The sequence below is a fragment of the Wolffia australiana genome, chromosome 14 (genome assembly GCF_029677425.1).
Source record: "Wolffia australiana isolate 7733 chromosome 14, ASM2967742v1".
Lineage (NCBI taxonomy): Eukaryota > Viridiplantae > Streptophyta > Magnoliopsida > Alismatales > Araceae > Wolffia > Wolffia australiana.
This window is the reverse complement of record NC_135848.1, coordinates 14,682,374-14,706,812: the sequence shown is the minus strand read 5'-3', so window position 1 is coordinate 14,706,812 and position 24,439 is coordinate 14,682,374. Positions and strand designations below refer to the sequence as shown.

General features: G+C 46.9%; 1 protein-coding gene across 1 annotated transcript in view; it reads left to right on the top strand.

The window, feature by feature from the left end:
• LOC144712515 (acyl-CoA thioesterase II) overlaps positions 1-24,439 on the top strand; it is a 57,183-nt gene that overhangs the window by 2,579 nt on the left and 30,165 nt on the right. The window contains exons 6-8 of the mRNA XM_078586807.1: positions 1,899-1,945; positions 11,273-11,398; positions 13,596-13,673. Coding sequence (XP_078442933.1) covers positions 1,899-1,945; positions 11,273-11,398; positions 13,596-13,673 — 251 coding nt within the window. The remainder of the gene's footprint in view (positions 1-1,898; positions 1,946-11,272; positions 11,399-13,595; positions 13,674-24,439) is intronic.

Here is a 24,439-nt window from a genome sequence, read left to right as displayed (position 1 = left end):
AGGGTGTTTGTCAGTTCTATCTATGTTCAACATGATGTACTCCTCATATTGTCAAACATAACTGGGTTGCTGCTTCAGTTGTGCTCGAGGAGAGAGTAAGAGATAGTTGTGTCAACCTAGATAGAAGGGGGAGGCTGACAAGAAAGCAGAACTGGATAAAGATCTGGTGAACGAAGAGAGATGATCATGAGGCAGAGAGGATCGTGAAGGTAGGGAGATTGAGGTGTTGGAGATGGACATTGATCAAAAGCGGCAAAGGAACTGCAATTCAACTTGAACATCTGGTCTGCGCTCCTAAGGGGAGGACCATCCGTATCTTGACTGAAACCTGTTAGTTTCTATCAATAAGACATTGGTGATCGAAGGGAAGAGAGAGGATTGCTGGGAAAGAGTGTATCACCAGTTCTTTCTTCTGAGGGAGTGTTGCAACCCTTGATTGTAACTTCACTAGTTCTTCATGAACTCCAGGATGATGTTCACAATGTAATCAAAAGAGGGCGGAAGAGGCGGAAGAGAGAGAGAGAGAGAGAGAGAGAGAGAGAGAGAGAGAGAGAGAGAGAGAGAGAGAGAGAGAGAGAGAGAGAGAGAGAGAGAGAGAGCGAGTGAGCGAGTGTTTTGGTGGACTTGACGCAATTGTCGAGCAGGAGAGATGGACGACGCCGTGCACTCGAGCCGTTCTGGTTGTAGCCCTGGACGTCTGCGAGAGAGATTGGGTTAGGAGAGGGTCAGAGATGGGGAGGTGCGTAAGAGCACGTACACTAGTCAAAAGCCGCACACATGCCAAGTGATATGGCATCTAAAGGTCCCTCTGAAAGTGAAGATCTTCCGGTGGCTTGTGTTTCAAAAAAGAGTGGCGACCAGAGTCTTCCGAAAGAAGATGTATCCCGACGCACCGACGGAATGCGTACTGTGCACAGGAGGAGAAGAGGATTGTAATCACCTATTCTTCGAGTGCCCTCTTGCTCGCAAGATTTGGGCTACTCGCACTCAGACGGCGGTGAACCCGACATCAGAGGAAGCCTTCTCGGACTTGATACAGAGACTTGGCTCTAGACAACGAGAAGCGGGGGGCAAAGTGTTGGCAGTGCTCTGGGGAATATGGCGCCACAGAAATGACGTGATCTTTCGTGGGGGGACGGCCTCTACAGATGGGCTAGCCAACGAGGTGGAAGGACTTCTGGCAGCTTGGTTCCTCTGAGTGGGGAAAAGAGAGGGGAGAGGATAAACCCCTTTGTAATAGAGCCTTACGGCTTAAGGCATGTAATCGGAGGGTGGTTACCGACCCTTTTCGGGTGACCGCCTTTTTTGTTATTCAAAAAAAAAATCTAGTCAAAAGCCGCTTTCTCCTCTCTGATAGATGGCTTAAGTAAGCCTGCCTATCTGGACTGGCACGTCGTCCTATGGCTTGGGCCGGGGACGACATTCATAGTTGCAAGTGTGTATTGCATCAGGAAGATAGGAGAGGGCCCATGTGTTAAGCCGAGGGGGATGGGTGGGGAAAAAGTACTCTTCGATTATACTTCTTCGCTTCCCTCCCAAATGGAAGGGGACTCTATTGAAAAAGGAAAACACCCTGGGAGTGAAATAATCAAAATGCCCTTGTTGGTCATACATGGTTGAGGGTCTATTGGATCGTACCATAGTGAGAGGGAAGTACAGTAAGAAATAGGAGTACCCAAAACACCCCACAATGAGGTAGGGTAGCATCAGAGTCCTGATCTTCTAAGTTGGGTGATTTGGGCCTAGATTTCATTTTTTTGATAGGAGTTGATAGGAGTTGGTACCTAGATTTCAGTTTATATCATTTTTTTAATTCCTATTACTTTGCAAGGAACTGTATACCTTATCTCTATTTTCATTACTTGTCTTTTGATTGGTCAACGTTAAATGTTCAACAGGTATAGGCATTGTCATGGATGAAGTAAACATTGTGGCGTTATCTAAGGTGATTAAGGCAATTAATGTTAATCTTTCATTTTTCTCATCCTCCCTACTCCCTTCACATTATAACAGTTTGATACGACCTGGGCATTTCCACATTAGGTTAGTACTCGATAAAAACATGTAGCTACATATGAGGAGCAGGCAATAATATGTAGTTGTGGGGGCATAATTGGTAATAAGGGGGAAAGGAGGCAGCTGGAGACGTGGTCGAGAGGGCCAAATGCTATGGGAGACAATCCCTATGAGAGAGCCGTTTGATACAGCAGAGGATCCCTCAAAATGTACAGGCGCAGTTCATCAATGTACTGTATCTTCATCTTTCCCTCAGTAGAAACCTACATAAGGGTCTCTATACAATTCAATGTTGTCATGGAATGATTTTTCTACATCATAATAAACCCCATAATGCTTTTGATGAGTACTAAATGAAAATAGTCAAAAACCTTTTCTTTTAAACAATTCTTTCTTCAATATTGATCACGATTCAATGTTCCTTTACACTTTGTGTAGTTAGGGATCATGACCAAGCAGAAACCAGGAAATTCTTGAGTATCAAGTTTAACAATAGTTATTTTCTTGTCACAATTCATCATGATAAATAAGTTCCTAAGAAAAATAGGTTTGTTTCAGGGGAAACCATACAGTTATGCAGATCTTGGGGAAATTTCCAGCTCTCAATATTCTCTATTAAATGATGAAGATATATGGGAAACATTTACACCAAAAAGACCTCTGAAGAAACAGATGGGCCCAACTCAGCCAGGAGAGAGGAAATTTCAAAGTCACTTTCAGTTCCAAAATACCAAATTGTAAGATTCACGACAACAGAAATTGTGCTCAAGCAAGGATCTGTCATAATGACAGAGTCCCCGTTGATAAGGGAGGGAGGGAGAGGAGAGGGAGCGGGAGAGGGAGAGGGAGCGGGAGAGGGAGCGGAGGGAGGGAGAGAGAGAGAGAGAGAGAGAGAGAGAGAGAGAGAGAGAGAGAGAGAGAGAGAGAGAGAGAGAGAGAGAGAGAGAGAGAGAGAGAGAGAGAGAGAGAGAGAGAGAGAGAGAGAGAGAGAGAGAGAGAGAGAGAGATGCCTATGGGACAGCCTTTTAAGATTGTAACAACCACCCTCAGTTCCCCGTTTCTTCTGGTTTCTTTTTGCTCCCCATGCCCCTTCCTCCTATGACCAAACCCTAATACTGGGTCTTCCTCCCCATCATCAGAGTTGGGCCTATCCGACAGGTCGGATCGGGCCAGTTATACTTACCCGTGTCAATAGCCCCCACTTGGCCCATCCTCCTGGCTCATCGCTGATATCTCAATATCGGTGGTCGATCAGTAAATTTTGGTAGGAATACTGAAAATCTTGGTTGGTAACTGTATGCAGATACTAGAGGATAAGAGAGTGAAAGAAATCCATTGTAATCAAGTTGTTTAGGTTTTACGGCCTATATCCTGGTTTGAATGAATAACCGAATTTAGTGATAAGATGGACCCACTAACATAATCCAGAACATTCCAAATTTTATATTGGAGATTGTAAACAAGAAAAGAACAATTCTTGATAGCAAATGAAAGAGATTACAAGGTTTTATAGGAAGCCCTAATGGGCTGACTAGAGAGGGCCCTTAATGGGCTAACAAGAGAGAGAAAATAAAGACATGTAATACTCAGATCAACACTCCCCCTCAAGCTGGAGCGTGGATGTTATCCACACCCAGCTTGGAACAGAGCTCCTCAAACCTAGGGGCATGAAGCCCTTTGGTGAAGATATCTGCAAGCTGTTCAGCAGACGGAACATAAGGCGTGCAAAAATCTCCCGATTCAAGCTTCTCTTTGATGAAATGGCGATCGATCTCGATGTGCTTTGTACGGTCATGCTGAACGGGGTCATGAGCAATGCTAATCGCCGATTTGTTGTCGCAGAACAGCTGGACAGGAGAGGGAACTGGACACCGTAGCTCACGAAGAAGCTGGGTAATCCAAAGTGCTTCACACAGACCATGCGCAAGGGCACGGAACTCCGCTTCAGCACTCGATCGAGACCACTTTCGCTTCTTGCTCCTCCAAGTAATCAGATTGCCGCCAAGAAGGTGCAATACCCAGATGTGGACCGACGATCAACCACGAGCCGGCATAATCTGCATCGGTGTAGACTTCAAGACGCAGGCGGTATGGCGACGACACAATAATCCACGGCCAATGGTGCCCTTCAGGAAACGGAGGAGACGATGAGCAGCATGAAAATGGCTCATGCGAGGAGTCTGCATGAACTGACTCAGAACACCCACTGAATATGCAATGTCCGGGCGAGTGTGGGTGAGATAAAGCAGTTTTCCCACAAGTCTTCTATATGGGCCAGGCTCAGCAAGCTCCTCATCCGCATCGGCACCAAGTCGACGGTTCGCATCAATCGGTGTCGAAGCAGGCTTGGCGCCCTCCTTTCCAAGCTCACAGAGAAGGTCCACCGTATACTTTCTCGACAAATAAAGATCCCGCTGGGAGAATAGGCCACCTCTATGCCAAGAAAGGACCTCAACGGGCCAAGATGGCGAATAGCAAATTCTGACGAGAGATACATAGCCAGCTCAGTAATGGTCGTCGTATCATCACCGTAATAATGATGTCATCCACGTACACAAGAAGAATAGCGACTCCACGACGTGGAATGGCGGTAGAAAAGGGTGTGATCACCATTACACCGACGGTATCCACGACGCTGCATGGCCGTCGTGGAAACGACCAAACCAGGCACGAGGAGATTGCTTCAAGCCATATAATGCTTTCTTCAGGCGACAGACAACAGATCATGAGACGATGGCACTAAGGAAGTGTAGCCAGGAGGTAATGCCATGTAGATCTCCTCGATCAACTCTCCATGTAGAAAAGCATTCTTCACATCATATTGTTGCAAAATCCAGCCCCGATCCGCAGCAAGGGCCAATAAGATCCGCATGCATTCAGCTTGGCGACGGAGCAAAGGTCTCCTGATAATCAATGCCATGTTTCTGAGTGAACCCTTGTGCCACAACCCGGGCTTTGTGGCGCTCAATAGAACTGCGTCAGAATTATGCTTCACAGCATACACCCAACGGCTACCCACGAGATGCTTCCCGGTAGAGGAACCAGATCCCACGTTTCATTGTGAGCAAGAGCCTGAAGTTCTTCCGCCATGGCCTGACGCCAATCACGGAAATGAAAGGGCAATGTCCACCGCCTTGGGAAGGAAGTGGCATCAAGGGAGGTGAGAAGGGCATGATAAGAGGTGAGAGGCGATGAGAGGAGATAGATTCCGCCAACGGATAGAGGGGAGAGGAACGGGAAGAGGGCAGCACGGCTAATGAGGAGGTGGCAGGAGGGTGGAGGTTGAGGGAGACGGGCAGCAAGAGACGAAGAAGGAAGCCGAGGCTTGCGACGAGCAAGGGTAATACCGTAGCGTTTTTCAGGCGGGCAGCGACGGATAGGGAGCGGAGGAATTGAAGAAGGTGCAGCAGAAGGGTCGAGCGCAGGAGCAGATACTGGAGGGGGCTCCACAGAGGGACTGAGACGGCGGCCGGAGGCGGGTCGGGAGGCACAATTGCTGGAGTTGCAACATGCGGGGACACGTCGGGCGGGGCCGGAGAAGAGGGGCGAGGGACGAGGACGAGGCATTCGCGTGGGTCGGGGGGAGAGGGGGACGAGGAGGGTTCAGGAGAGGAGGAGGAATAGTAGGGAAGCAATTCATCAAACGTGGCATCTTTGGTGACGACGAACCGACGAGAGGGTGGATGATAGCATAAATAGCCTTTTTGGGTGGAAGAATAGCCAACAAACACACACTTGATAGCACGGGGATCCAGTTTATCACGACCAAGTTGGTGGTTGGGCGCATAGCATACACATCCAAATACACGAGGAGTAAGATGAGTTCGGAGAGAGAGAGAGTTGGAAAGGAATGCTGAAGATGGTCAATGGGAGTGGAGTAGTCAAGCACTCGAGATGGAAGGCGATTAAGAAGATGGATGGCGGTGGAGACGGCTTCCCCCCAAAAATACTTGGGCACATGCATATGGAAGAGAAGGCTCGAGTCATTTCAAAGATGTGACGGAATTTTCTTTCGGCAACGCCATTTTGCTGTGGTGTATAGGGACAAGAAGTTTCATGGATAATGCCTTTGTCTTGGAAGAAGGTGCTTAACGTGGTGTTAACGTAGTCTTTAGCATTGTCGGAGCGGAAGCGACGAATGGATATAGAGAATTGAGTTTGGATAAGGGAGTAAAATTGAGGAATGACACGAGATATCTCTGATTTGTTCTTCAAGAAATATGCCCACGTGAATCGAGTAGCGTCGTCAATAAAGATGCATAACCACCGAGAACCGGAAGTACTATGAATAGGGGAAGGCCCCCACACATCGGTGTGAATAAGGGAGAATGGGGTCGAAGAATGAGAAGACGAGATAGGATACGTGGTAGTACGATGATGTTTGGCAATTCGACAAGCAGTACAAACAAACGGTCCACAGAATGGCCTTGAAAGAGTTTAGGAAAGAGACGATAAAGAGTAGCAAAAGAAGGATGGCCGAGACGTCGATGAAGAAGCCACAAACGCTCGTGGGAAGCCGAAAGGGAAACTGCCGCAGCAGCAAAAGCAAGAGAACTCGAACAAGGACGAAAAAGATAGAGCCCCTCATGCTCCTCAGCAATGGAAATCGCCCTCCCGACACCTTATCACGATAAAAACATGAATTAGGAGAGAAGGTAAGGTCTTGTTTCAAGTCGCAAACAAGGCTAGATAGGGAGAGAAGATGATGAGTAAGGCGAGGAACATGAAGAACTTTAGATAGATGCATAGAAGAGGAAAGGGCCACACGACCAATACCCGCCACGGTGAGAAGATCGCCGGAGGCAGCTTTAACTTTGGAGGTGCCAGAAACGGGTGCATAAGTTTGAAAGGCTCGAGGATTTGGGGTCATGTGGGCGGTGGCACCGGAATCAAGAAGCCAAGTGGAAGAGGAAAAAGAATGGCCAGGAGGGGATGTAGGTGTGGGAAGACTGGTGGACATACCTGCGTGGGCCAGGAGCATGAGCCCACGACTGGAGGATCAAGCAAGCGGCGTAGACGCTCCATCTCTTCTGGAGTGAAGCTAGCGGGCGAGGCACTAGTCGGGAGAAGACCGTACAGCATAGGCACTTGACCCGGGGGGGCACGGACGAGGCGGCTGCAGCAAGGTTGCTCGGTTGTGCGCGTTTCCGTTGAAGCTTGTAGCACGTCTCCTTAGAGTAACCTCGCTTCTTGCAGTAATTGCAAAACAGCGAAGGATCACCCTTTGGAGAATCCTCCGTCCGAGCCGTCGGACCACGTGGCAAAGAGCCGGGTGGTGGAGTCGACGATGGGCGTGCAGACGAAGAGGAATGAGCTACAAGTGCCGGCCGAGTTCTGGGCCTGCTGGCGGGATTCTTCAACCCGCACACTGTGGTGCGATCCTGAAGGTTGGACCAGTCTCCCGATGAATAAGCTGAGCCTGCATAACTTCATATTCCGGGTTCAGTCCCATAAGAAACTGGAAAACCCGAAGTTGAAGAGTATATTGGCGGTCCTCCGAATGGGGGTTGGGCGGCATGTAGTAGTCAATTTCATTCCACAACGAAATGAGCTCCGTACTGTACTCCATGATAGACCGGTCCCCTTGACGCAGGTTAGCGGCCCGATGTACCAATTCGCATGCAGTCGCAATGTTGTGCTTCTTGGAGTGGCTCTCAAGTGCTGCTTCCCAGATCGCCGAGCCGACTCTAGAGACATGAATTCACCTTTAACACTAGGTGAAATACTGTCCAAGAGCCAACGATGAACTACCCCCTCAACGTCCAGCCAGTCATAATACTTGGGATCGGTCTGGGAAGGTCCGTCTTCTAGAAGATGGCGCATGAGACGCCCTTTTAAAGTTATCTGGACGTACTGGCGCCATTGCAGGAGATTGAATCCAGTAAACATACCATCCGGAGGCATCCGAGGCAAAGAGGATGGTCCAGAGGAGGACGACCAATTCCCGGGCTCGAGAGGCACCGCAGATGCATGTGGCGATACCGCGCCGAGTCTGGCGTAACAGTAGAGGTCTGGGCTTCAACCGGGTTCATCATGATGAAAGCAGAGTAGACCACAGTTAGAAGGCGCCGGAACGACGAGAAGCCGGGACTGCAGGCGCCGAGACGTCGGGCGCCGGGACGGTGGGAGCCGGGACGGCGGGTGCCGGGACGTCGGGCGCGGGGACGACGGTCGCCGGGACGCTGTCGCCGGGCGGCGCGAAGCCGGGAGGGCGCGAGCCGGGCGGCGCGAGCCGGGAGGGCGCGAGCCGGGCGGCGGCGCGAGCCGGGAGGGCGCGAGCCGGGCGGCGCGAGCCGAGGGCGCGAGCCGGGCGGCGCGAGCCGGGAGGGCGCGAGCCGGGGCAGCGCGGGACGGCGGACGTCAGAACGGCGAGCGCCTGGGAGGCCCGGAGCGAGACGGCGAGAGACCGGAGCGCGAGATCAGGCGGTCGTGAGAACCGCCGAAGATTGGAGTGCAAGGTCGAGCCCAGGAAACCCAGATTAGGGTTAGGGTTAGGGCTCTGATACCATGTAAACAAGAAAAGAACAATTCTTGATAGCAAATGAAAGAGATTACAGGGTTTTATAGGAAGCCCTAATGGGCTGACTAGAGAGGGCCCTTAATGGGCTAACAAGAGAGAGAAAATAAAGACATGTAATACTCAGATCAACAGAGATCCAATAGCAGATCCCAGGAGCTTCAACAAAATCTTTTGTGGATGAATGTAGGCTTATACTCCCTCTCCTGCTATTGCATGGAGAGCTTCTGATCCTTTCTCTAAAAGAAGGCTTTGCTTGGTTGAACATGGCCTTGATGAATATCTCTAGACACTGGTCAGTGAATGATGGTCTTTCTACACTAGACATTCTCAGGCTGATGAGCAAGCTGGGAATTGAGACATATGCCGCCAGCCTAAGGGTGAGTGACAAAAAATATTACATTCATTACAACCTCACACCACCGATGTTTTTTTTTGTGCTGGACCACACACCAAGTTGCCTTATTTGACTACTCTGGCCATACCCCAGGTGATTGAATTGCGCGACTTGGGTTTAAGTCCCTTGTTTTTAGCTGATCCAAGTGGCCCACTCTGAGAAATCTGACCTGCCAGTCCAAGCTCAGTTCAAACCATGTGAGTTAGCAGAGCCACCTAGTCTCAACCAATAAGTCAATGCTTGGTCTGAGCCACCCAAGCCACATCATCCAAGCCTTATCAATGATAAACAGTTAATCAATAAAAGTGGCCATAGTGGTGACTGGACATTCATCGGCTACTGTTTCTTCATACTAACTCCTGCTCCTGTCCTCCTCACTTCGCCCATTGTGCAGTCACCAATGGGTCATCATATGTTGATGATTACACTCGTCTCACAGAGCATAATTATAGTCTATCTTGAATTTCAAAATAAGACCCACCCTCTTATGGATTGTCGGCCCACTGATTCAATTTTATGCTGTGCCTTTTAAACATAAATTTTAAGTCTCTTAGTGACAATTTGGAATGTTATGGAGAGACGTGGAGTGGGTTCTGTCTTTTCTGCAACTTTTTGCCCTTTCACAGGATTTGTGGGCCTCATTTTGGGATCGTTGGGCTGACACATGGAGTCCGACTGTTGAGGGCACTGTATCTGACCTGAGGGTGGTGGAATTTTTGTACATGCAGCATTCTTAAATGCATACTAAACCACTCAACAAAACACATGATGACCAGGACTGGGAAGGTACCTCCCTTTTTCTGTTCAGGGTGTTTTCATGAAGATCAGAGACCAACAGATTGAATAAGAAGAGGCAACCATTCTCACTTGCAGGTTCATCTGGAAGCAGAAGGTTCGCTTAGAAGTTGCTTCTTAAATGCCACTTAGACAGAGAGTTGTGACGCGAGCCTTCAGGAAGAGGCTACTGCCGGGCACTTTAGCAGAATGAGTTCTGTGCACAGGGGTGAAGAGGATCGCTCTCATCTTGTTCTTGGAGTGCCTTTTCACTTAGGTGGTTGGGGTCAGCCAGAACATTACATGGGTGGATGTCACTTTAGACGCGGTCTTCTGGGTCTTTCTCAGGGGTTGGACATTTAGAAAGGAGGCAGAGTGAGGAATACTCTTCCTGGTTCTATGGGCTACCTGGCTACATCGTAATTAGACTGTTTTCAAGGAGACAATTGCTTTGACGGTTAGCGTTGTCCATGACTTTAATGAACGAAGTGGAGGATTTTGTTTTTGCTGGTTTAGAAGAACTTGAATGGTTGGTATTGACCAAATTGGTCCTTGTAACTCTTGTTTATATCTTTATGGTGTTGCTAATCTCGGGTGATTGTCCTTTTTCCTTTTAAAAACATGTACCACTCCTAATCTTCTATAGGAACAACTTTCTGCTTTGCATTTGAGTAACCTCGGTAGTTTATATGACTTGACCATGGGTTACTCAAGCCTGACAAGGGTAAATCACACCCTTGCTTCCTTCAATTGAGGTACCATCTGCGTCAGGGTGTGTCAGCCAAGAATATTATTTTCATTTTAATCCCATTAAACCTTAGTTTCTTTTATATATGTAATTGGTTCTTTTGAGATCTCCTTCTGAGAGTCTCATATAGGGCCCAATATAATCCCTCTCTAGCCCATATATCTATCTTACAGGAATTCTCTATGAATAAAAGGAGCTGGATTCTGGAAGGCAAATATATTCAGGAGATGGGATCAAATTGTTCAGTAACCCAGTTCTACTCAGTCCTCTTCAACAGTTGAAGTATTTTGCTCGGCCTTTGGGGTCCTAGTCTTGTGTTGTGTGGACTGGGATTTCACCTCAGCGCCACAGTTATGCATCTTGGGTTTATCTGATGTGAGTTGAGCCCTCTGTCATGGAAGAAGACGTAACAAACAGAAAAGGGTGTGTATCACGTGAGACTCCTGTACTTCAGAATACAGCCTTTACAATCCCACTGACTCATTTACACATTTTTCTCCTCACAGAATGAATTGACTATGCTTCAACTTTTCCATACTGTGTTAGTAGTTAAGTGGAGTTAGGATAATTTCTTGGCTATTGTGTAAAGTATTTCAAAATTTTTATTATCCTTATTCACTTATAAATTCTTTATTTTCCCTAATCTTTGTTTCTTGAGATTCATCCATTGTCACCTTGAGATTAATTTTCTTTTGCCTGTTATTATTCAAAATTTACTATTTGTTCTTGCAAAAAAAAATTTAAGCAATTATTTCAAAGACTTTTAATTAGTATATAATTCTTTTTAATTTTTGTAATTATTTTTTAAAATTATTGACAGCTAATCTGCCTCGTGTTGCCAAAAGAGCACTTCAATCTTCTACAACCTAGCTCCATTTGGAATGCAGACGAGACATCTGACAGTTACTCCGTTGTTGAGTATGTGCTACGTATTGAGCCAATTGAAGTAAGCATAATTTCCTCGGTTTGGCATTTTATACTAATTTTATGTGTAATTGTTAAGATCCCGTCCAAATAAGATCAACTCGAATGTATGCAGTTTAGTAGAGATTTCTTGGCAACAGATCTGAGCAAATATTTCAAGACACAAATGCCAAACTTGTAGAAATATTTTTGAGTAGATACATGCAACACTGGAATTGTGATACAATTCAAGCATGAGGAGCTGACTTTCCTTCTGTAAATGGTCGATTTTAGTCATTGTCAAAGTCCTTTTATGGAGGCTAGGATCTGCCCACAAAGTGAAATCTGTGTACCCCACACAAATGTTTCATCATCAATAGAACACCTTTCCAACATGCAACATCACTGAATGGCAGTGTAACATCCAAGCCCTGTAGGTTGATGAAAAAAAGCTCAGCACAATTGGCAGTCCTTGCATTCAGAATGATAGTGAGCGTTAAATAGAAGACCCCTTTGTGCCATGACCATGGCAAATTGTCACATCTTAGCACATTGTTTGCTTGGATAGGAGGCCTAGTCGATGTAAGAACTTCTGGCATATAAAGTTGTGTGTTGATCCCGCATCGATCAGTACCTTGACTGGCACAATCCATGTGAGTCCCCATAGCATTAGCATGATGAATGAAGTCTCATGGCTGAATTCAGTAAGACATGGTCCATTTATGATAGAAATGTTCTCCTAAAAATTTTTCCACCTAAAGTGTTTCAACTTTGTTAATTTTTTAAACTGACTTATGTTTAACGCCCCTTGATCTATCAAAATATTCAGGCACTGTAGTCACTTAAGAGTGCCTTTCTTCTCTCAATGCGAGTACTCTTTAGAAACACTCAGGCAATGGGAGGTCACCTTATCCCTGTCTATGGTCACAATCTCCACCATCATAGTCCCCCCACATTATATGAGGCAGTATGATGAGACATGTGATGCCACTATTAGAATATATATGAATGCGATATACATGGCCGACAAAAATGGTCCTCTTTTCATCCTTCTCCCCCGCTGAAACCAGTATGAAATAAAGCTCTCTGCATCGTGTAGGATGTTGTCTGTCGATATGGTGGTCTTCCTTATTTTCCTCAAAATTTTTTTTTTAACGATCCTGATTTAAATACACCAGGTCATGGATACAGGAATTGGGCCTATCGCGAGAACCATTAGTCTGAAAGTAGAAATAATTGAAAGAGAGAATATAAAATGACAAAAAATAGAAAGTAGCAAAGAAAAACAAGGAATAAGAATATCCCAGCTGAAACTGCCAAAGCCACTCTTCTTGAACTCACATGTCTAATAAGTGGCATGTGACTGACTGCATTTCTGTCATTTACTCATATGATAGGACCTTATCAGGAGCCCAGTGCAAGGATCATGCACAGACCAGAGAAGTTGATTGAAATTCCAGCATTGGCTCCACCAACTGGGACTAGTGATGGCAAGAGAATCTAAAGAGAATGGGAAGGGGGATCGTATCGTCTTTGATGTAATTCTGATAATAAGACACTTCAATTCAATAGAGATGAAAGGGGATCACGAGTGAGTGTGTGAGAGAGTTCCTGGGATGGAGAGAAGGGGAATGATCAGAGGAGAGGTCGAACAGAGGTAAGGATTGACCACAGACAGTCCGCCTGAAGGCGCAGTGAAGAGGGTACGATCACGAGGATGAGGATTGTAGAGGGCGAGGACAAAAGAGACAAGGAACTCAAATTTCATAATACCTTCTAGCTGGCCTCCTAAAGGAAAAGCCACCTTGTTTAAAGGGAACACGAAGAAGGGAAAAGACAGATCTACCGGTAAGTAGCGTTTGGGATCGTATCACAACAGTGGTGGCAAGTGGTCCCAGGAGTGGCTCTGATTCCATGTAAACTGGAATTTTCCTCAGGGAAGCCTGATATTTGTGAGATGAGTGAAGATAGAGAAAAGGGATCAGAATAGAGAAAGAGTGAGTCTAGGTCCAATTACATAATGAGTCAAAAACACATCTACACAATCTAATCGAAGGAAAATATTATCAAGTTTGCTCTCTCATGATGACTAGTTTAGATCATCAATTTATCTTGTCTAATGAAAAGATATAAATCCAAAAATGTAATATTTTAAAAGTTCTCAGTCATCGGTCAGAGATTTCTTTTTACTATTTTTCACAGCAACCACTTACCTTATAACTTCATTTCTTTGGTGAAAGGTTAATTTATTCCGTGGATATACGGTGCCACGTGCACCAGTATTTAAACAAGTTTTTGGTGGGCAATTCATTGGGCAGGTATCATCTTTTCGTACTTAATCTGTTTTGCTTCTCACACATACCTGCTAAAAGTTATTTAATCTGAACTTAATGATGTTTAACTATGAAATATTTTTTCTAAAGAAAAGAGGGAAGACCACCCGAACTCGATGGTCTACCCAAAATTAATATTGATATATATGCTCGTGGCAGAGTACATGCCTGGCTGGCCTGGCCTCTTTTTCCTCCTTATTTCCTACGCAACCAGTAGGATATACAATGCTCCACTGCATGTGTTGGAAGGTTAAACAAATAATCCTTCCAACTATAATTCCTTGTTGACAAGGAAGAACTTCAACAGATTCAAGAAGGAGAGACAGAAAGAAGCTTAACTTCTTCATTGATGCAATCAGTTCCCGTGTACCCCTTATATTATGGGATACAAGGGAGTTACATGTAATGGAAAAGGAAATAACAGAAAGGAAATGTCAAAAATATGGAAATAGCAAATTCAGAGTTGCAAGCTGACACCCCCCCTCAAGCTGGTAGGTAGATGCTTGTAACTCCCAGCTTGGAGATTAGCTTTTGGAATGTAGTCCCTAGAACACTTTTGGTGAGAAGGTCTGCCACTTGGTCGGTAGTTGGCACGTACTGTAGCTTGATTATCTTTTGATCCACCTTTTCTCTGATGAAGTGTCTGCTGATTTCAATATGTTTCGTTCTGTCGTGCTGTACGGGGTTGTGAGCTATATCTATTGCTGACTTACTATCACAATAGTGTATAACTGTTATATCCAGTGGATTTTGTAGTAGATGAAGATCTGAGAGGATAATCTGTAACCACAACCCTTCACAAATGCCTTTAGTAAGAGCTCGAAATTCAGCTTCAGCACTAGATAAAGCAACCACCTGCTGTTTTTTACTTTTCCAAGTCACTAAATTTCCACCAAGGAATGTACAATATCCTGTAGTTGATCGTCGATCAACACATGATCCCTCGTAATCTGAGTCTGTATAGATTTCCAGATTTATGCCACTGCCCCTTTTGTACAATAATCCATGGCCCGCCGTACCTTTTAGATATGACAGTACTCTGTAAGCTGCTTGCATATGTGGTTCTCTGGGGTTGTGCATAAAATTGACTTAGAAGTCCCACGGCAAATGCAGTATCTGGTCTTGTGTGGTTTAGGTAAATTAGCCTCCCAATCAGACGTTGGTACCTCTCCTTATTTACTGGAGCTGATTCTTCACTTAATCCCAGTTTAATATTGGATTCGAGTGGTGTTGCAGCTGGCTTGCACCCACTCATCCCTGTCTCCTGCAACAAGTCCAAAATATACTTCCGTTGTGAGATGAAAATACCCTTCTTTGAATATGCAACTTCACTGCCCAAAAAATATCGGAGAGGTCCCAAGAACTTAATTTCAAACACCTCTGACAAGCGAACTCCCAACTGCCTTGTTTCTTCCTCATCATCACCGGGAATGATTATGTCATCTACATAAACCAGAAGGACTGATATACGTCCAGAAGGAGATTGCTTTACAAAAAGAGTGTGATCACCATGGCTTTGTGTGTACCCCATATTTCTGAGACTTTGGGAGAACTTCCCAAACCATGCCCTTGGGGATTGTTTGAGGCCATAGAGTGTCTTCTTCAGCTTACAAACCTTGGAACCAGATAGTTTGGAATAATATCCAGGAGGCAATTGCATGTAAATTTCCTCCTCCAGATCACCATGTAGGAAGGCATTCTTAACATCATATTGATGTAGTTGCCATCCTAAACTTGCTGATACTGCAATCAATATACACACTGTATTTAGTTTTGCTATCGGAGCAAAAGTTTCCTCATAATCAATTCCATAACACTGTGTATATCCTTTGGCAACTAATCGGGCCTTAAGCCTTTCTATGGTCCCATCTGCTTTGTATTTTACTGTATACACCCAACGACACCCAACTGGTCGTTTACCTTTAGTAAATCAACAATCTCCCAACTGCCACTTTTTATAAGAGCTTCCATTTCGATATTCATTGCTTCTGTCCACTTGTCATCTGTTAATGCTTCCTTAACAGTTTTTGGAATTATAGTTGACTCCAGCATAGTGAGGAATGTCTGAAAATTGGAAGAAGTATGCTCATAAGTCACAAAATTAGAAAGAGGATACTTGACTCCTTGGGTACATGTTCTTTTCCCTTTCCTCAAGGCAATTGGCTACCATTTGTCATCATCTTGATCTGGTATATTCAACTCAGTTTGGATCTCTTGATCTGGTACACCCAACTCAGTTTGGGGCTCTTCATTTTGAGATACAACGACCTCTTCATTTTTGTCATCCTCAATTGATCTAACATCTTCTGAGGTTGATTGGTTAATGACAACAGTGTCAATTGGATCTCTATCCATAGATGGATGTATCTGCTCCAACATTTCTCCATGAGCTGGACTCACAGTTGTTGTTGTCTCAAATATATCCAGAGAGTTATTTTCAAATGATGCCTGAGCTTGTATGTCTGATCTATTTGCAAAGAATTGCTCATTTTCAGCAAATGTTACATCCGCAGATATAAAAAATTTCTTTGACTTGGGGTCATAACACTTATACCCCTTTTTTCCTTGCGAGTAACCAACAAATGTACACTTAACTGCTCTTGGGCTGAATTTATCTATAGGAGTATATATGTGAACGAAGGCTGTACATCCAAAAACTTTCGGTTTTAATCTGGTCTTCAAGTTGACATGAGGAAAATATTCAGAGATACTATCAACTGGACTGGTATATTTCAATACCTTGGAAGGTAGTCAATTAATTAAGTGGACTGCTGTCAGTATGGCCTCTCCCCAAAAATACTTAGGGACATTCTGATGATGAAGAAGAGTCCTTGTGTATTAACTATATGACCTATCTTCCGCTCAGCAACGCCATTTTGTTGTGGGGTGTATACACATGAAGATTCTTGTAGTATGCTGTGTGTCAAGAAATATGAGGACAAACTTTCATTAAAGAATTCCTTTGCATTGTCGGACCTGAACTTCTTGACAGATACGCCAAACTGGTTTTGAACTCTCACACAAAACTCTTGTATAACCCTTGTAACCTCTGATTTATGTTTGAGCAAATGTACCCAACTAAGTCGTGTACAGTCATCAACTAGGATAAGGAACCATCTTGCCCTTGTTAGTGATGTTATGGGAGATGGTCCCCATATATCACTATGGATATTAGAGAATGGAGTCAGACTCCTCTCGCCATCTCCCTTGTATGTTGCCCTTTTATGCTTTGCACATTGACAAGATTCACAAATAATTTTTGAAATTTCAAAATCCTTCGCAAAAGAGGGAAACATCTTTTCTAGCAAAGTAAAGGTTGGATGTCCCAGTCGAGAATGTAAAAGTTTAAACTCTTCAAGTCGGTTGTTGCCCTTCACTTCCAATATCTGAGCATCTGCCATCAGTCCTGCTTTTACTTCATCTTTGACGTAGATCAGCCCACTTCGTTCCGTAAAGTGTGAAATCTTCCGGTTCTTTACCTTGTCATAAGTAAAACAGCCAGAAGAATCAATAATTAGTGTGCAACCAATATCTTGAACTAACCGTTGAGGAGAGATCAATTGAGCTTTTAGGTTAGGTAAATGGAGAACATTCTTAATTACTCCCAAGCTCCCTACCTTCACATCACCTATACCAACTACTGGTAATATTTCTCCCCCAGCAGTAAAAACCTTCTTATCTCCTTCATATGAAATATAAGTGCAAAATTTTGAATGAAGCGGAGTCATATGATCAGTAGCTCCAGAATCCAGAATCCAGTCTAAGTAAAGATGACATTCAGAATGTAGCAAACTACCTGATCTAGTAGCTGTTCTGGCCATGGAGGTGGAACTGACTATGGCTTTCAACTTTTCAAGCTCTTCCCTGAGACTGCTAATCTCATCACTGTTATGTTTTGGTATATGCTTCATTGATTCATGCTCAGATGACTCCCCATCTTCTGGACTGTTACCTTGAGTATTAACTGAGTGAACTTGGAATTTGGGAGGTCATCCATGCAGATCCCAGCAGTTGTCCTTTGTATGCCCTCTTCGTTTACAGTAGTTGCACACAATATTACTTCTATTTACTTTGCCTCTCTGGTTTTTCTTGTTTACGTCGCTCCCTTCTGGTACACTATTCTTTGTTGCATTCTTGGAGTTGGGATCCCAGGCAGTCTTCTGACCCTTGACTTTGACCATAAGTCCCATTCCATTTTCATCTTTTGGTGTACTTGAAGCTACTTGTAGATGGCCTTCTTCTTCCAATATAGTATTAATAGCCTGCTCCAGGTCGGGAACCTTTTCCCAATTGAGAATCTGGCTCTGTAGTGGTTCTTACTCAGAGTTTAGACCCATTAGGAATTTGAACATTCTATCTCGCATCGTATACTCCCACTCGTCAGAATTTTGAATTGGTCGGTAGTAGTCCAATTCTAACCAAATAGCTTGGAGTTCATTCACATAATCTGTCACAGATCTGTCTCCTTGCCGTAAGTTCCATGATTTTGATGACGAGTTCATAAGTTCTCCAAAGATTGCTCTTCTTTAGAGTATTCTTCCGAACATAATCCCATATCTGCTTGGCAGTCTTTAGGAAAGACATTTTTGGGAGCTGATCTTTGGTCATGCTCCCAAGTAAAAAAACGTGGACACTTGCATCATCTCTCTTCCAAGCTTTATATGATGGATGATGGCTCCATCTCGACGATCAAGTGATCATCTAGTTCTCGGCAAACCAGCGTCAACTCTACTATCTGCCCCCATTGGGCAAAATTTTTTCCATTATACCGAATTGGTTCAGCTACTGGAGGGATCAATGATGGAATAGGGCTCTGTGATTCCACTGCGGATCCTTGCATGCCATTCTCTAGATGGGATGAGGCTTCACCAGACGGCATTTTGCACTAACTTTTGAGCTTTGCAGGACGTCCTCAAATTTGGAAGAGGGCACTTCTTGACAGTTACTTTAGTCGTAGCTTCACCGAGGTTGAGATTTTCTTGCACGTCAATATACTCCAACAACCTTGACAATGACTCCTCAGCACAGTGATAACTATGACCTTGTCGAGTGTCCACGATATTCTTGATGAATTCGTGGAGCGTCCACAAATCCAGAACAGTCGTTTCTTGAACAATCGAGTGTCCACGATACTCTTGATGATGACGATGATGATCGTAACCCCGCTGATGGCTTTACTCCCAACAAGCAATGGCGAAAAACCCCTCAGCACGACGACGACCGTAACCTTGCTGACGGCGATACTCTCCACCGGCAATGGCGAAACGGACAACGTGTTCCTCACGGATCACGCTCTGATACCATGTTGGAAGGTTAAACAAATAATCCTTCCAACTATAATTCCTTGTTGACAAGGAAGAACTTCAACAGATTCGAGAAGGAGAGACAGAAAGAATCTTAACTTCTTCATTGATGCAATCAGTTCCCGTGTACCCCTTATATAATGGGATACAAGGGAGTTACATGTAATGGAAAAGGAAATAACAGAAAAAAAATTACAGAAAAGGAAATAACAGAAAAGGAAATGTCAAAAATATGGAAATAGCAAATTCGGAGTTGCTAGCTGACAGCATGTAGCACCAAGTCCAGTGATACAGGCTTTCCCTTAAATATCACCTCGTTACAGTACAGCCAAAACGTCCAGAGCACCGCGAGGGCCCTTCCCCAGCTTGACCATCCTCTGCCTTCCCTTCTCTTGAGTGAATTCCAGCATGACCCGTCTGACGTCACGTCCAACCCACTTAGCTTCTCTGATCTCCAAATGGCCTGTGCAAAAGGACACTAAAAAAACAGGTGAGAACAGTCTTTCTCTCCAAGGCCGCACATAGGATACGCGGTTGGCGTGTGCGGGATCTTGCGGCTTTGGAGAGTACGTGTCATAACTCGCTTCCTACTAGGCAAACAACCAAAAATCCACACTTTCAACGGGACTTTCTGCTTCCACAGGTGTTTACACATATGGATAATGTCTGCATCTTCTATCGTACCCCTCCGGATCTACCCTTAAACTTCGTGAACTGACAACTGGATGCCCCTCCATACCCAGATGTCCGTTATCCTGCTGAAGGGCCGTAGATGCGCTATGATCTGTTGCATGTTCAGGAAATATTCCAATCTTTGATCCGACAGTGCACCCTACATGATCAGATTCCATGTGTCGTCCCAACAGTCTCGTACCAAAGCTTGAGGACTCCTGGCCAGGGCGAATAGTTGGGGGAAAGCTTCCTGTATCAGGCCTTGGGCTGACTAGTCATCCAACCAATATCGAAAACATGCTCCATCCCCTAATTTGGGCTCAAAGAACCCTAGAGTTTGTTGTAAAATCTGGCCCAAGCCCTGCCAAAATTCTGATGCCCCAACTCTGCTCCCAACTCAACTGCTTGCCATACATATCTCTTAATACTTTCCTGACCATGTCCTCCTCCAATCCCATAATCTTGGCCACCCATTTAGTCAACTGTCAAGTGAGGAAGAAGGAAGATAATGACATGAACTCAAGTGAGTACATGTGTGGGTATATATATACCCTAGGAGAGAGAATGATAAGAGGGCTAATGGGCTTATAGAATAGGGCCCATTAGCCCATCAGTATTAGTATCTCACTAACACCCCCCCGCAAGCGAAGTGTGGATGTCATCCATGCCGAGCTTGGACACTGCACGTTGAAGGAGAGGTCGAGAGAGTCCCTTGGTGAGGACATCAGCAGCTTGCTCAGCGGATGGAACAAATTCCAGGTCAACGATGCCCTTGTCCATGCGCTCCGTGAAGAAGTAGCGGTGGAGTTTCATGTGCTTGATCCGGCCCTGTTGACCAGGGTTCTTTGCCAAAGCGATTGCCGACTTGTTGTCGCAGTAGAAGTGGATCGGGCCTGAATACTCCACACGGAGTTCATGGAGGATCCCGTATATCCACTGGCCTTCAGAGGCCCCTTCGGCAAGTGCTCGGTATTCGGCTTCAGCACTGGAGCGGGACACTTTGTCCTGTTTGCTGCTCTTCCAACTGACAAGACTGCCGAAGACAAAGGTACAGTACCCCGTGGTAGAATGACAGTCCACAACTGAGCCTGCAAAACCCGCATCAGTGTACACCTTTACAGTCCGCTCCATACTCCGAGGAAAGAGTAAGCCTTTCCCGGGGCAGCCCTTTAGGTACGCGAGTACCCGGTTGGCAGCCTGACGATGGATCTCCCGCGGAGAGTGCATGAACTGACTTAGGAGATTGACGGCGAAGCTGATATCGGGCCGGGTATGGGTCAAGTACAGTAGTTTCCCCACCACCTTCTGGTACTGATAGGCGTTCACCGGTGCTTAGTCCTCCCCCTTACCCAACTTGACGTTAGGGTCAATGGGAGTACTCACCGGCGCGCACTCGGTCATGCCGGTCAAGGCCAGCAGGTCGACGGCATACTTCTGCTGCGACACAAAGATCCCCGGGGGGAAATAGGCCACCTCAAGGCCGAGGAAGTAGCGAAGAGGCCCGAGGGCCTTGATTTCGAACTCCTTGGCCAACGCAGAGCTAAGGCGGCTGGCCTCGGCAGAGTCAGACCCCGTAATGAGAATGTCGTCGACGTACACGGCCAAGATGGAGACACCAGCAGGGCTGTGACGGAGGAATAGGGAGGCATCCCCATTGCTCTGAGTGTAGCCCTCGGCCTTCATGACCGAAGAGAACCAACCGAACCACATCCGCGGCGACTGTTTCAGTCCATAAAGAGACTTCGCAGTCGGCAGACGGAGCCCAGAGGACCAAGAGTATACCCGGGAGGTTGCTGCATGTACACCTCCTCCATCAAGTCACCGTGGAGAAAGGCATTCTTCACATCAAACTGCCGGATTGGCCAGCTGGAGTGAGCCGCAAGTGCCAAGAGAAGACGGACTGTTTCCATCTTCGCCACAGGAGAGAACGTCTCGAAGTAGTCCACGCCATAAGACTGAGTGAACCCCCGAGCCACAAGTCGAGACTTGAGGCGTTCGAGAGTACCATCTGCATGATGCTTCTTGGCATGGATCCACTTGCAATCCACCGCCCACTTGCCAGGAGGAAGGGGAACGACTTCCCAAGTGTGGTTCTTGAGCAAGGACTGCATCTCCTCATCCATCGCCGCTTTCCAATGAGGAGAAGCAAGAGCATCGGAGAGGCGACGTGGAAGTGGTTCCGACGAGATGTGAGAAAGGATGGACCGGTAGGTAGGACTCAGCCGGTCGAAGGAGAGGTAGTGAGATAAGGGGTAGAGGGGTGTGCGAGTGCACTAACGAACCCCTTTCCGGAGGGCGATAGGCCATCCCAACTGAGCATCGTCATCAGTAAGCAAGGGAGAGTCATCGTCCGACGGAGGAGCAAAAGCAAAAGTGGGAGAAGAGTGTAGCTCCCCGGGGGTAGAGGGAGGCTCCCCGGGGGAAGGAGATGCACTAGGAGAAGGATACGGTGCACCGGGGGGAGAGGTGGTAGGAGGCAAGGGAGAAGGTGAAGGTGGAGGGAGCTCAAACGACCTCTCAGGGGAAGGCACGGAAGAGGCTGACGGGGCGGGAGCGGGAGACGGCGACGGTGGGGTAAGGGGTCCCACAAATGGGTAGGGTTCCAAGGAAGGAGTCGACGAAGCCTCATCTAGCGGAAGGCGTGACGAGCTAGAGTCACCAAAATATGGCTCATGCTCAGCAAAGGTGACATTTGCCGAGATGAAGAACCGCCGAGACGGAGGGTGATAGCAACGATAACCTTTCTGGAGAGACGCGTACCCGACAAAGACGCACCGAAGAGCTCTAGCATCGAGCTTCGTGTGAGAGGGAGCCGTGTCGTGGACGTACGCCTTGCACCCGAAGATGCAAGGTAGAAATCCAGTCCGCAGCGAGAGGTGGGGGAAAGCCGTGTTTAGGCGATCCAGGGGGCTGACAAACCCGAGGGGCTGGGAGGGAAGACGGTTTATGAGATGGGTACTCGTTAAGACCGCCTCACCCCAATACGCCCACGGAATAGAATAGTTCAGCAGAAGGGTCCAGGCGGTCGACGTGACATACCCGATCCGACGTTCGGCCATACCATTCTGTTCAGGGGTCGCCACACAGGAGGACTCGTGGAGAATCCCATGATCAGCAAAATACTTGGCCAACTCAGCGTTGACGAAGTCCCGGGCGTTATCGGAGCGGAAGCGCTGGATACCCCGGTCAAACTGAGTGCGAACCATGGTGCAGAAGTGACGGATCGTCGGTGCGACCTCAGACTTGGCGGTCAACAAGTATACCCATGTGTAGCGGGTGGCCTCGTCAACAAAGATCTGAAAGTATCGGTGGCCCTTGAGACTGGCCTGTGGGGCGAGTCCCCAAACATCACTGTGGATGCAAAACAATGGAGTCGATGAGCGCGAGGTGGACGGAGAGAAAGATGAACGACGGTGCTTGGCCAGCTGACAGGCTTCTCACACAATAGTCTGAAGGTCCAAGCCAGTACACATCGAAGGAAATAGGCGCTGTAAAACAGAAAATGGCGGGTGACCCAGCCATTGGTGAGCCAACTGGAGACGTCCTATGCGCTGCGCATCGGCCGGTCGGAGGTGGCGGTGAAGCAGAAAGCACCGAGAGCGACCCCCATCGTCCAACAACAGCAGCCCGTTCTCCCGCCTAATCGGTGTAGTCCGGCCCACCTTGTCAGATAGAAACATCCCGTCAGGTTGGAGGTGAAATGAATAGGACAGACTGTCAACCAAACGCTGAGGGGACATAAGGATGGCTCGCAGGGCTGGGACATGAAGGACGTTGCGGACTACCCCGAGACCATCGACAAAAACGGCCCCAATACCAGCCACACGCAACCGTCCACCACCGGCTGTAAGGACGGTACGGTTCCCACCATGCCTTTCGTAGGATACAAACCGGTCATTGAACGGGGTCATGCGTTCGGTTGCCCCCGAATCAAGAACCCAGCTCGTATCCGATACGAGAGGCGAGTGGAGAGCCGTGTGACCACAATACCACTGAGCAGATGGAGAGAAAGAAAACGCACCAAATCCACCAAAGTGTGCCGTGGACTGAGTCGGAGTCTGCATGGTAGCCACTTGGTCACGGAGACGGGCCAAATCAGCTTGGAGTTGCGCTATAGTCGTGGGACTGGTAGAGGTGGTAGAGGTGGAGGGGACCATAGCTTTCCCTTCAGTGGCCTCTTTCTTCTTCCGGTTGTCGTACTGACGCTTCTTGCACCACTTGCGAAGATGCCCAGGCTTGTTGCAGTATGAGCAAACCAGCCCGGAGGGTGCCGCCTCCGCAGTGGGAGTAGGAGCTGGAGAGGGAGGCCAGGTGAGGAGTGCAGTCGAGTCACGAGCCGCCTCCGGGGAGAGAGTGCCAAGAACCTGAAAATGGCTCTCCTCTTCCTGGAGTTCCTTCACCAAGTCGTCAATGGTAGGAAGGCCTTCCTTGCGGTGTCGAGCACGGCGACGAGTGTCATCGTACTCCTTGTTGAGACCATGGAGGAACCCCAAGAGTCGTTGGCGAAGAGTGTTCTGGAATGACTTGCATGTCGGATCATCCGTCGGCAAGTAGTAGTCCACCTCGTCCCACAACTTCTTGTGTTCCAACGCATAGTCCGAGATGGACATTGCGCCCTAGTGAAGGTTGCTGGCTTTGGCTACTAGCATAAAGAGGCGCCAGTTATCCCCTTCTCGTCCGCAAAAGGTGTTAGCCTGGTCCCAAAAGCCTTTCACAATGGAGCAGCGAGGGAACCGTTCACGAAACGAGGGTGCCAGGGATGTCGTGTAGAGCCAG